The following is a 14,020-nucleotide window of genomic DNA, read 5'->3' as shown; positions in this document are numbered from 1 at the left end:
TGCAGGGGCAACTATGCACCTGAGATACTGGTCTTTTACTGACTGTGTTTAATATGAACATGATGGTTCTAAACTGACTATTGACAAGTAACTGATTTGCTGACTGGTCCTGAAATGAATACATGCTAACTGGTCCCAGAGGAAACGGACTATACTATATTGAAACATCTACTGACATGATCATGTGATGTCAGACAGCGACCTGTCATCATATTTCTTCATAATGAACATGTTCTCCTGCACAGAATCAGAGCCGCTCGGCTGTCTCTAGAGCCCCGCCTACCTACCTCTAGCGTGTCATCACGTGAGCGAGGCACTCAGACGGTTGCTATTGGTCCATTTCCTTTTTCGTATAATTGTCGGCCATTGTTTTCTCATCACTAAACTGATCGGTAGGCTATCGAAGATGAGGGGAGAAACAGTGAAACATCGGTAGAATGGAAGCTTCCATCAACAAGGGCAAGGTATTTCTGTAACCGCACTTGTGCTCGGGCTGACAATTGTCACAGGACGCTGACATGGTATGCCGTTGTGGGGCGGAACTTTTAAGTTCACCTATCCCCCCCACCCCCATCTCCCAATAAAACCGGTTTCGGTTTTATTACTCCAGTAGGCAACACAGTAACGTTAGGAGTTTTATCAGGTGATCTCTTACGACAAGGAAGAGATCTGTGCTGAGTCAAGCCTCTTAACAGAACCATGGAATGGCATCAGCTACGGTTCGCTAGACTATTTGCGAGATAACGGGACAACTGGACAACATTGAGGAATTGAAACAGCAACTGACATCAGCCAGTCATTTTCCCTGGCACAATCATGTCAGACACAAGGTCTTTGCCATTCGGCAGGCGTATCAGTTACGCCGTGGGACACTTTCTCAACGACATATGCGCGTCTATGTGGTTTACCTACCTGTTGGTATTTTATCACACCGTGCTCGGCTTCAACAACCGTTATGCGGGCGTTTTACTCTTGACCGGACAGATAGCCGACGGGCTCTGCACCCCGCTGATCGGTTACGAGTCGGACCGAGCTGGATGCGGGTCCTACGGCAAGCGCAAGACGTGGCATCTGGTCGGTGAGTCATCCTCACCTTTGTGGACATGTGCACAATCCCGCATTGTCATTGTCGAAGGTGTCACAACTTAATTGGGGACAGTCTGTGAATCTGCTGCAGTTGGCAGTTCAAACGAGTCATGTTGCACCTGAAGTAGATTTATCCTACATGTTCGCACTGTTGGCGGTTTTGTATTGGACATAAGAAGGCACGTACGAGCTATTGGAATGTGACAGCGCCAGGTCGTTCCTGAAGAATGTAGTTTTATGAGGAAGTTTACTGTTTGGCCTTCACAGTGGGGTGTGCGGTTCACATTAGGTGGCATTTGTGTGTGTGTGTGTGTGTGTGTGTTCGTCTGTGCATGCTTGACTGTGGGCTTACCTGCGTGTGTGTGTGTGAAAGAGAGAGTGTGTTCTAGATAGACAGGTAAGGCCAGTGTTCATGGTGTGGTGTATGTGTTCATGTGCAAGTATTCCAGACAGGTAAACAAGTATACATGTACACAGTGGGAATGTATGCGCTAGATGTGCGCGGTGCTAAGGTGTGTGTGTGCGTGCGTGTGTTCCAGGTACGGTCAGTGTGCTGCTGTCCTTCCCCTTCATCTTTAACCAGTGTCTGGGCTGTAACCTACTGACCCCCCAGTGGGCCAGCATGACCTACTTCATCCCCTTCATTGTCATCTTCCAGTTTGGCTGGGCCGCCACGCAGATCTCCCACCTGTCACTCATCCCGGAGCTGGTCTCCTGCAAACATGCCAAGGTGGAACTCACCGCATACAGGTTAACACACACACACACTTAACTACACACCTACACTCACCCACACCTACCTACACACACACACACACACACACACACACAGACCTAACTACGCACACCTACACACACACACACCTTTTCATACATTCACACACACACACACACACACACACACACACTTGGACACACACAAACATGCATACATATGGGGTGTGAAAAGTGCCCTTTGGTTGCTTGTTCAAAGCTTACTTACAACGTGTATGTATGTGTGTGTGTATGTGTGTGTGTATGTATATACATACACACACACATACAGACATACACACACGTTCGTGTTAACCAGCACAGCTCACTCCAAAACATGCGCACATGCGCGGTAGTTCGATCGCGCTTTAAATGAATGGGGGAGCTCACGTGACCGAATGACTGTTTGCGTTGTGAGTTGTGAGCTCAGTGGTGCGTGTATGTATGTATGTGTGTGTGTGTGTGTGTGTGTGTGTGTGTGTATGTATGAGATCGAACATAGCCTACATACATACATACACACATACATACACGTTCGTTCCAACCAGCGCAGCTGTATGTGAAACTGCTTGCGCAATCGCGGTAGCCACCGTACTTCCGCGTGACGTCACCGAATGCTCCGCCGCTGTTTTGAGAAGAGCGTGTATGTGGGTATGTCTGTGTGTGTGTCTGTGTGTCTGTTTCGACTCGCTTAATGAATGACTTCGATACATCGCTTCAGAGAATGAAGACGACTATGGTAAATATAGCACAAAAAATATTAATTTCTGCGTGGTTAGATGTATCGGCTTTTACTGCAAGCTAGCTAGCTTCCCAGCTAACGTTACATCATTGCCTAGGCTAGCGAAGTGTCTACCAAGACTGGGTAACGTTAGATGGTCACGTTATGCGAATTCAACTCGGTATATTTTGTAGCTGTATCTAGCTAGCTCCATTACTTTACAGTTTGGCTAGAGAAGACCGGTGTATTGAACGCGGTCAAACTCAGGCCTGCCAAGTTTGCCTGTTGGTGCTTTTAAAATCACGTCACAACTGTATTCCCTGTGCAGTAACGTTACTCATTCAGCACCAGCCTCCATTATTAATGTTATAGTGTATGCCTGTGATCAGAGAGGAGCGCGTTATTCCCTCTAGCCTTAATGGTTTGTAAATGTTATAAAGTGTCTATTGCAATATGGAGGTACATTATTATTTTTCCATATGCTGTATTCGAGAGTAGAGGTTTTGTAACTACATTACTAGCCATATACATGTGCATGAACGCTCTGCAGTAATGACTTGGGTGCTATTATCACAGTGCTTGTTGGGTCCAACTACAGATTGTTTTTGATGTTATAGATGGACTGTGTACCAGCCTTCAGATTTGACTCCAACAACCTCATGGTCATGGCTCAGGGAAGTACTATTCAGCTGCAGCGGTGGAGAAGTGATGCCCCTAAGGGAACCAGCCCAGAGGAGGAAGGAGAATTGCAGTTTGTTTTCTGTCGTGGAGTTGTCCCGAGTTGCCAGATGAACGTCCAGCTATACCTGCTGGGAGGAGCTGAGCTGGAGTGAGGACCGAGGGAGGCGATAGGCAGCTAGTAGCCAGGACCTCAACACCATCAGCCAGCTTTACACAGACTGATGCATTGCAATAGTAGAGATGTAGAACATGTAATTTCTTATCATTTGTTTATGTCAAAGACATATTAACACTATGTCACACAGTATAATAACGCTTAGTAATGAAGGAAGGTACCCATGATCACATTGTAGCATTTCAACGACTGGTTTGCCAGAAAAACACAATTATGTATCCAAGTCCATCACAACAAACAACACAGCTTGGATAATGTGTGCCATGTATGCAGAGCTAGTGTAGCTGATATCATTGAGATGTGGTATAAAGACAACACTGCCATGACTTGTTGCTGAATTTTTATTGCGGGCAGGGGTCACTAGTCATCACTGGAGCTGACATCTAAAAAGTGTTGGCAAACATGTCTCTTTCTCACAAATCTACTTGGATCCTCACTGTTACATGGTAAATAAAAAAGCAAATACATTGTCAGTAAACAAGTTGTCTCTGTATACGATTTGAAGAAACTGTAGACATCCAATCAGCAATTCTGTCTTTATATGTATTGTATACTATAATGCAGCTGGATATGAATCATTATGGAAACTGACCTACATTTCCAAACATTTGGACCTGTATCACCTGTGTCAATGAAATGTTGTGTAGGCTAGTACTTTGAACAACAGCATTTCATTAGTCATTTAGCTGACAACTTTGAATTTTTATAGTGAATTCACAATTGCATATTTTGTCTAAAACAAGTGACTAAAACATAATATTGTGCTGAAGGCAACGTGAAGAATAGCAAAATAAAAATAAAATAGATGAGGGGTCAAAATACAAGTGGGATGATCCCGGTCAGTATATCCAAAGACCTCAGTCAAATCTAGATTGTGTAATCCTGATCTTGTGGTATCTGGATCAGAATGATCCAGATACAAATGCTCACTCGGCAGGCGCCGTGTAGCGAATCGAATACCCACCCGGAAGAGAAAACGGAACGCAACAACGTAAAACAAACCGGTAAACAGAATTTACATGGCAGGCAATTTTATATGCACCCCGTGTGCATAATTGCTGAAATGGAATATTGTAGTCGACACTCCGTGGATATTTTTGATATGAAATATGTGGCCTACTGTCTTCCGGCCAGTAGGCCTATCGTTCGATTCTATAGGCTCTAAGGCTTCAAATGAGCTGTCAATCGTCAAAATTGACCAACAATGGGTTACAGGGTTAGGCCTACAGATGCAGCATAGAACGTAGATACATAATAAGTATCTAATTAATAATTATCCAAGTTAATATATGAGAACGGATCGCTTTTTATGGTAGGCTAGGCCTATGCGTCTTGTGATCACAGATGCAGCATAGAACTTAGATGTTTAATAATTATCTAATGAAATTAATAATTATCTAATTATCTAGTTGATATAGGCTATGAATAAAACAATAAGCCGTTTTATTGGCTATGGGCCACTAGTTGTAGGCTATACACGACTTGATGCGCTCTGCTCTTACGTGCGGTTGAGGCGGCAGCTCAAATACACTTCGCACATCTCTGCACCTTCGCAGTGCAACTGCCACAGACAGCTTTGGTGCACTTTGTGCATTGGTAGACAGTTCTGTTCTTGCTGCAGCTTGTCTTCACCATGCAGGTATTTTTTTGGGGGGTGTTCTTCTGTGGACACTGCGAGGGGTGCCGCTTGGTGGCTGTTTGGACACCAGAGCGCGCAGCTCTTCAGCCAACTGGAGGATGAAGTCGCGCCTGGGGAGGCTCTGTAGCGTCTCTCCACCAGTCCCAGCGAGTCCAAGCTCCCCCAATGAATAATACTTATTTATAATAGCCTACATTGCGCGAAACTGTGCATATAAAAGGCTGTACATAGCGCGAAACTGCGCATTCCCTATAGCCGTTCATTGAACAGCTGGCGGCTGATATAGGTAGGCCTATAAATTAAAAACATACACAATATTGTTTTTATTTGAATGATCTTTAATATATTTAACAATAGGGGGTGCAACATAACACCATTTTAGGAAAAGTCATTGACTGGCGGACTTCAATGTTTTATTAAAATATAGCCTAGTTATGTGCAAATGAAAACCCACAATCTTCTGAAGTCTTTGTAGTGTTAAGAGAGCGTCTCATGTCAACAACTTTTTGGTCAACTCACAGGTCTGTAGGGAGAACCGGGTCAAAAGTCGCGCGGGACCAAAGTCGCGTTGCCATTTTCTCCAGAATGACTGGACCTGCAATCACGTGGTTAAACATGCCTGCGCATATTACCGTGTACGAGCTCCGTTCAAATTTTGGGCGCGATCGCAGCATATTTGACGGAGAGAACGACGGAAAACCACTTTTGCCCCATATAAGTAAAATAATGGTCTCATAAGCATTTTTCGATTGTAAAATTGTGTTCACTTGTATTAGTTTGCAAACATATGCACTTTTCTTAGCACATCTGCTGGCTACATGATAGCATAGGTTTCAAGTTTCGTGCGAGCAAGTCGTGCCTGCAAGCCAGGGAGAAATGACAGGAGACCGTGGCGGGGCAGAAGTCGCGTCCCGTATAGAGGGACAGAAGTCGCGTTGTGATGGCTTAGAACCTGAGGGGTGCGCGAGTGACATTTGGGCAGAATGAACAGGTCAAATGAAAGCTCTCTTAAAGATCTTTCTAATGCTATTGACCAACTTTGTATGCAGATTATCACTTACCTATAGCCTAAATGTTGTGGAGAAGCAGACGCAACTTGATGTGATAAATTGACATTTCACTTCGAGCGAACGCACTGGCAACTGACTGGTAAGGGTCTCCGCGCGCACCTGGATAAGTGAGGTCAACTAGGGGTGGTCTTTCCTGAAAGGATGATAGCTGATAGGCTGTTAAATTCCTGGAAGAAAGACAGCTCATAGGCTGTTATATTCAAGTGGAAACGAGACAAGGAAATGACTAGTGCAGACTAACCATTCGTCTAATAAATTAATTTCCTGCCGATAGGCTATCCTATCGCCAAACATTGCTGTTAACCCCGCATTATTTCTATGGATTTTGAACCTATAACATTGATTACTTTGATACAAACATGATATTATGTCTAATAATACATTCGTTGAAAGTAAAGAGAATTACATGCCCAAAAAACAGAGATAGGACACATTTTGCAGCCGTGCGACGTTTGCCCCTCTCCTATGAGACTTCTGTCCCGCTCGGCAGGGACAAATGTCGCATTGCACTCGGTCCGTTCTCGCCCTATTTATGTTAAGCTCTTATATCCTAGCACGAACATTACAGTTGATAATAGTGAAGGACATGTGCAAGTTGTGTGTCATAACATGTGGAATCTCTATCTCTATTAATTTCGGAGTAAATGGAATCAAACCAAAAAGTGCGACTTTTGACCCGGTTCTCCCCCTGAACTACGACGAGATGGAGAGATTCTTTGTAAACTTGATGGCTCTTGGGAGAACTCTGTTTTGTCAGCTTACATCATCGTCTTGATGCAGAGACGAGAAAGAGTAAATGCAATGACCAGGCTACTGTCGGAAATAGCTGGAACGTCATCATTTATTCGCAAAATCTGTTTCCATTGCAAAAAGTCGAATTTTCTTCTATCGATGCACTGACTTTTCCACCTCCTCCGAGCGTAAAAACTTTTTGCGATAAGAGCTGAATTGTAGTCAGCTTTCCCCGCTGCGCACAGGACGCGTGTGTCCCTCCCTGATCCGAGCGAGAACGCAGGCGGAATATCGCTCCCCGTCTGAAACGGCCTTTAAGGCCTTGCCGCTCCGCCCCAGATTGTCCGCGGCTCCCAAATTGTCCGCTCGCCTCTCTCATTGAAAATGATTTGCAATGCGCGGATATCGCTCTAGTCTGAAACGGCCTTTAGCCTACCAACACGCTAAAAAGAACACATGGGCAATATCTGCGCTGAATATATGGCTGAACACTCAGGTGAGATGTAAGGCTATTCAACCACTCCCAGGTTGCCTCTTCAGACATTAATCACTATCTAGCAAGCTGACACTCTGTTTTTCTCCACAGACCAGTCTGGACAATCTGTATAGACATCAATAAGGACTGGAACATACCTCTTTATGCATAATTCTAAATAAAACTTGCATTGCTGATTGGATGTCTACAGTTTCTTCAAATCGTATAGAGAGACATCTTGTTTACTGACAATATGTTTGCTTTTTTTATTTACCATGTAACAGTGAGGATCCAAGTAGATTTGTGAGCAAGAGACATCTTTGCCAACACTTTTTAGATGTCAGCTCCAGTGATGACTAGTGACCCCTGCCCGCAATAAAAATTCAGCAACAAGTCATGGCAGTGTTGTCTTTATACCACATCGCAATTATATCAGCTACACTAGCTCTGCATACATGGCACACATTATCCAAGCTGTGTTGTTTTTTGTGATGGACTTGGATACATAATTGTATTTTTCTGGCAAACCAGTCGTTGAAATGCTACAGTGTGATCATGGGTACCTTCCTTCATTACTAAGCGTTATTATACTATGTGACATAGTGTTAATATGTCTTTGACATAAACAAATGATAAGAAATGACATGTTATACAATCTATACTATTGCAATGCATCAGTCTGTGTCGAGGTCCTGCTACTAGCTGCCTATCGCCTCCCTCGGTCCTCACTCCAGCTCAGCTCCTCCCAGCAGGTTTAGCTGGACGTTCATCTGGCAACTCGGGACAACTCCACGACAGAAAACAAACTGCAATTCTCCTTCCTCCTCTGGGCTGGTTCCCTTAGGGGCATCACTTCTCCACCGCTGCAGCTGAATAGTACTTCCCTGAGCCATGACCATGAGGTTGTTGGAGTCAAATCTGAAGGCTGGTACACAGTCCATCTATAACATCAAAAACAATCTGTAGTTGGACCCAACAAGCACTGTGATAATAGCACCCAAGTCATTACTGCAGAGCGTTCATGCACATGTATATGGCAAATGTAAATGTAAAATAATGTAATGTAAATGGGAGATAGTTACAAAACCTCTACTCTCGAATACAGCATATGGAAAATAATAATGTACCTCCATATTGCAATAGACACTTTATAACATTTACAAACCATTAAGGCTAGAGGGAATAACGCGCTCCTCTCTGATCACAGGCATACACTATAACATTAATAATGGAGGCTGGTGCTGAATGAGTAACGTTACTGCACAGGGAATACAGTTGTGACGTGATTTTAATAGCACCGACAGGCAAACTTGGCAGGCCTGAGTTTGACCGCGTTCAATACACCGGTCTTCTCTAGCCAAACTGTAAAGTAATGGAGCTAGCTAGATACAGCTACATAATATACCGAGTTGAATTCGCATAACGTGACCATCTAACGTTACCCACAGTCTTGGTAGACACTTCGCTAGCCTAGGCAATGATGTAACGTTAGCTGGGAAGCTAGCTAGCTTGCAGTAAAAGCCGATACATCTAACCACGCAGATATTAATATTTTTTGTGCTATATTTACCATAGTCGTCTTCATTCTCTGAAGCGATGTATCGAAGTCATTCATTAAGCGAGTCGAAACAGACACACAGACACACAGACACACACACAGACATACCCACATACACGCTCTTCTCAAAACAGCGGCGGAGCATTCGGTGACGTCACGCGGAAGTACGGTGGCTACCGCGATTGCGCAAGCAGTTTCACATACAGCTGCGCTGGTTGGAACAAACGTGTATGTATGTGTGTATGTATGTATGTATGTAGGCTATGTTCGATCTCATACATACACACACACACACACATACATACATACACGCACCACTGAGCTCACAACTCACAACGCAAACAGTCATTCGGTCACGTGAGCTCCCCCATTCATTTAAGGCGCGATCGAACTACCGCGCATGTGCGCATGTTTTGGAGTGAGCTGTGCTGGTTAACACGAACGTGTGTGTATGTCTGTATGTGTGTGTGTATGTATATACATACACACATACACACACACACATACATACACGTTGTAAGTAAGCTTTGAACAAGCAACCAAAGGGCACTTTTCACACCCCATACATACATACCTGTACAGACCAAACACACCAGTCCCTGTGTGTGTGTGTGTGTGTGTGTTCCTCCTGCTGCAGGTATGCCTTCACGGTCATCGCCAACATCACGGTCTACGCCGTGGCCTACCTGCTCTTCCACTTCCAGGCTGGAGAAGAACAAGACCCCTCTGTCACCGACGCCCTGGGACCAGTAGACATCCCCGTGTTCAGGGTGAGAGGGCGTGGCCAGATGGACATATATTTATTTTCAAGTCAAAATCCGCAGTTGGTGAAACAGCACCGCCACACAGCCCCAGATGCGTTTACTATAGCTTTGCGTTGTCATCAAATCAAATCAAACTTTATTTGTATAGCGTATTTCATACACAGAGGCAACACAATGCGCTTTACAGAGAGCAATGGGAGGGTGGGCATACAGTAGATCCCACCCCTACATATTCCAGAGGGAAGCAAAAAAAACAGTTCATACGATTCATACATTCTGTTCTTGTTGTACTGCTGCGATCGCTCGGCCAGTTATGCAAACTGCCAATTAAGACTTTAACCTTAACCTAACCTGACCTTAGTCTCTGCTGTAGAATCTCAACGTGCTGTGTGTTCTAGAGACTCACAGAGCTGCCTGTTCTGTGTGTTCTGACTTCTAGAACCTGAGCCTGATCGTTCTGGGTATCGGAGCCATCTTCTCTCTCGTCTTCCACCTGGGCACACGAGAGACAAGTGGAGCTGAAGAGGGGAAGAGGGAGGAGGAGGAGGAGGAGGAAGAGGAGGAGGAGGAGGAGGGAGAGCGCAGGCCTCTTATCTCTCGTCCCCGGCCCTCTGGCCCGGTGCAGGCGCTGCTCCGCTGGAAATGCTGGCTGAAGCAGCCCTCCTTCTACCAGGCAAGACTAGTTAACCAAGATGAGCTAGCTAATACCAGGTGAGACGAATTAACCCAGACTAGCTAGCTACCACTAGGTGAGACCATACTTGCCAACCCTCCCGATTTTCATTGCCGCGTCCCAGGGTCAGTGTTCTCCCGTAATTTCACATCTTTTTCATTATCACAACTTTTTCAGGCACTGTGAAGCCTAGTTTATGCTTCAGAAGACGGCTCATGGCTCATAGCTGTGGGCATTTATACTCAATAGATTGGCTCACTGACGAGCGTACTGTGCCAGTTGCAATCTGCACTAATGCGTGCAGGTCTATGGAGGTGTGCGCGAGTCTACAGACCACTTTGGCTGTAGACGCCACATAGCCTACTGGTTTACCTCAGTTTTCACCCAAGCAATTATGGCGATGATGATGCCTGATGATAGATTTACTAAGGCAGGAAGAAGAAGAGGCTATCCCCAGACTTGTTTTTTTGGGCATGAAAGAAGGGGGAATGTCAGTTCGACCATTAAACAGCAGAAGAGATGAAAAGGGGAGGTTTAACCTCATCCACGACATGAGAGAAATTGATCAGGAGCAAGATTTTAAGTCGGCTGTTTACAAATGTCCGCAAATCGTTTTGTCATTGTGTACAGTATATCCCCAGACCAGTAAACCAATCAACGCTGTGAGACATAATGACGCAGTGTGAGCCTCTAGAAATACCAGGAGGTAACTTTACAAGCCAAGTGGCTCACAATATTTAACATAAAATTACTGTTGCAGTTTACTTATTATTTTGTTATTTTAATCCTTTAAAAGTCACCCGAATGCAGGAAATAGTCTCTTAAACTCAAATATTTCTGGGGGAGGACTCCCAGCGTTGGGAGTAGAACCCCTGCTTTTAGAAATCCTAAAAAATGTTGAGGTCTCAAGCCTGGAAAGTATGGGCGAGACTAGTTAACCAAGACTAGCTAGTGAATGGAAGACATTATCTAGGGTGTAAACTGGCCTGAAAGAATGTAGACTGCCCTGGTGAAAGTTTAGCCTTAAACGTTGATTCTCACTTCCTCTAACGATAACTGCGGTGAGCCTGACCTTAGCTTTCAGTTTCCTGTGAGCCTTATTCCAACTTCCTTCCTGTCCAGGTGGCCTTCCTGTACATGTCCACCAGGCTGATTGTGAACCTGTCCCAGACCTACATTTCGATGTACCTAACCAACACACTCATGCTGCCCAAGGTACCACACACACACACACACACACACACACACACACACACACACACACACAGAAACAGTCTTAGGCCTCGGGTATACTTTCCGCATCTGCAAGTATGGGAGGGTCTGCCTGACCTAAGTTTCATCATTAGAGGGGGTACACGTAGGCTCTGTGCGGACCTCCACGTGCAGAGGTACATTGAGTGAAAACTACACGTACATAACACAAATTCAATGACAGATCGTTTCTTTATAATTCATTGTAACAATAAATGGTCAAACTGACAACTATGCATGTGGAATGGTTTTTTATATAAACAATTTAACACGGATGCTGCCCGGGTCGCTGGCCTTTCAAAGAGACTAGCTGTGATAGCACTTCAGTGATCGATTCATAGTGTGGAACGCATCTTCCAAGTTGACTCCAGACTCCAGTACTAGAAACAGAACTGCCCGAGGTGTCCACAGCTGTCTGCGTACGTATTTGCTTAGGAGTACGGTATAACCAAGGCTTTAGGTGTTGATTTACAGTAAAATTCACTCTCCAGCTCATCTCTCTTTCTATCTTTACCTAAACCCCCCCCCTGTCCTTTTCAGAAATACATTGCCACCATTCCTCTGGTGATGTTCCTCAGTGGCTTTGTATCATCCTTCATCATGAAGCCCGTCAGCAAGCTCATTGGCAAACGTGTGAGGCTCTCTCTCTCTCTCTCTCTCTCTCTCTCTCACACACACACACACACACACACACACACACACACACACACACACAAAGATTGCCAGACACTTCAATACTGTTACTGTTCATGCATATCACTCTGTCTTGCTCGTCTCTCATTGGCAGATGACCTACTTTGTCGGCCTCCTGCTGATCATGGCCTTCGCCTATTGGGTGTTGCTGGACACCCACATGGGTGATGTGATCTACGCGCCAGCCGTTCTGCTGGGGGCGGGGTCAGCTACCATCCTGGTGATGTCACTGTCCATGACGGCTGACCTCATTGCAGACCAGACGGTTAGTATGTGTGGGTCAGGGATTAGTGTGGGTTCAAGGTTTAGTGTGAAGGGGTGATGGATAGGGTTAAAGAGTTAGGGTTGGTGTTTAGATGAGTGTTAAGGTTTAGGGGTCAGAGGTTAGAGTTCATGGTGAAGGTCAGGGGTCTGTGTTAGAGGTCAGGGACGCTCTGCCACGGTGTTGTTGACTTGATTCTCTCTGGGTCTCTCTGGGTCTCTCTGCAGCAAAGTGGAGCGTTCGTCTACGGAGCCATGAGCTTCACTGACAAGTTGGCCAATGGAGCCGCCGTCATGGCCATCCAGACGCTCCACCCCTGCCAGTGAGTCCTATGTGTCTGTCCAGTACCAGGGTCATTACCAGGGTCATTACCAGGGTTATTACTAGGGTTATTACCAGGGTTATTACCAGGGTTATTACCAGACAAACAATGGCTCAAAACAAAAGGTGTGCAGGTGAGGTTGGAAGCCCAAGATGGATCATGTGAAAGCCACTAGAAACCACACCTAATTAATAATAATAATAAATATAAAAGCAAGCAGTAATTGGACAGGTTACTACAAACATGCCCAAGCTGGATAAATGGCAGGCAAAGGACAAAATAATCTAGTTATTTAAGTTTTGACCATTTCCAGGAAAATAATATGAAAACAGAAGAAAATAATAATACCAAAGTAAACAATAGGGTAACTTACCCCTAATAATAAAAGGATGATGATATCCATCCCTCTACCTGTCCAGTACTCAGGTGTGCTGCCCTGCGTGTGTGTGGTACTACCACCACGTCATGGTCATCGTCACCGGGGGCGTGGCCTTCGTCGCTGCCCTGGGACTCTGCACCATTCTCATCTGGCCAATCAGGATCCAGCGTGAGTACTGCCTTCCCACAGAACATTAACCTAGCTTTTATTGTTTGTGTGTTACTAGATGTGTTTTAACGTGTGTGTTTGTGTGTGTGTTTCAGGTGATCCAGGGCTGATGGAGGCTAACGATCAAGACAACTCAGGTCAGATCAGCTCTGACCAAACGGGGATCAACTAGCCCCTGAGCTCTACTACTACTACTACAGACAGACCTTGGACAAGCTCTGCATTGTTTATTCTACAGTATCGATCTGACCTCACCACCTGATTCCTCAGAGTTTGTGAAAAGGAGGAAGAGGAAGATTGTGAAAGCCACACTGTAGACATTCCTGAGAACCACACTTCTCACTGCTGGTGTGTGACAGTATAGACTAGACATTCACAACCATATTCAGAAGTGTTTTTACTACGGGTGTGTTGATCTCATTCAAGTTCATCCTAGTCAATAGCTGAGTGATTCCTCTGTTATGACTGTGTGGCACTGATGGACATCACTATTTTTCAGCTCTAATTGTAAAGCATTTACATGAATAAGACACGTAAGGGACATTTTATAAATGGAAATCATTATATTTAACAGAATTGTAAAAAGGGATGTTTGCTGAAGGGAAGATTTGATGCTCC

The 14,020-nt window shown here is 44.9% G+C and overlaps 1 protein-coding gene across 1 annotated transcript; it reads left to right on the top strand.

Moving 5' to 3' along the window:
* Window positions 1-429: 429 nt before the first annotated feature.
* On the top strand, window positions 430-13,982 carry LOC311316494 (major facilitator superfamily domain-containing protein 12-like). The gene is made up of 10 exons (XM_084447356.1): window positions 430-1,078; window positions 1,626-1,836; window positions 9,528-9,660; window positions 10,094-10,327; window positions 11,450-11,542; window positions 12,119-12,211; window positions 12,366-12,536; window positions 12,761-12,855; window positions 13,275-13,402; window positions 13,498-13,982. Exons 1-10 carry the CDS (start codon window positions 817-819, stop codon window positions 13,572-13,574), a joined length of 1,497 nt encoding a protein of 498 aa, XP_084303482.1. The 5' UTR covers window positions 430-816; the 3' UTR covers window positions 13,575-13,982.
* Window positions 13,983-14,020: the final 38 nt, after the last annotated feature.

This window comes from Borostomias antarcticus (genome assembly GCF_949987555.1).
Source record: "Borostomias antarcticus genome assembly, chromosome: 12".
NCBI lineage: Eukaryota > Metazoa > Chordata > Actinopteri > Stomiiformes > Stomiidae > Borostomias > Borostomias antarcticus.
This window is presented reverse-complemented; position numbering and strand designations above follow the sequence as displayed.

Coding starts and splice junctions, on each gene's coding strand:
- LOC311316494 (XM_084447356.1), top strand. CDS start 817: ATGTCAGACACAAGGTCTTTGCCATTCGGCAGGCGTATCAGTTACGCC. Junction 10,328..11,449: donor AGCAGCCCTCCTTCTACCAG/GCAAGACTAGTT, acceptor CTTCCTGTCCAG/GTGGCCTTCCTGTACATGTC. Junction 12,856..13,274: donor CAGACGCTCCACCCCTGCCA/GTGAGTCCTATG, acceptor CTACCTGTCCAG/TACTCAGGTGTGCTGCCCTG.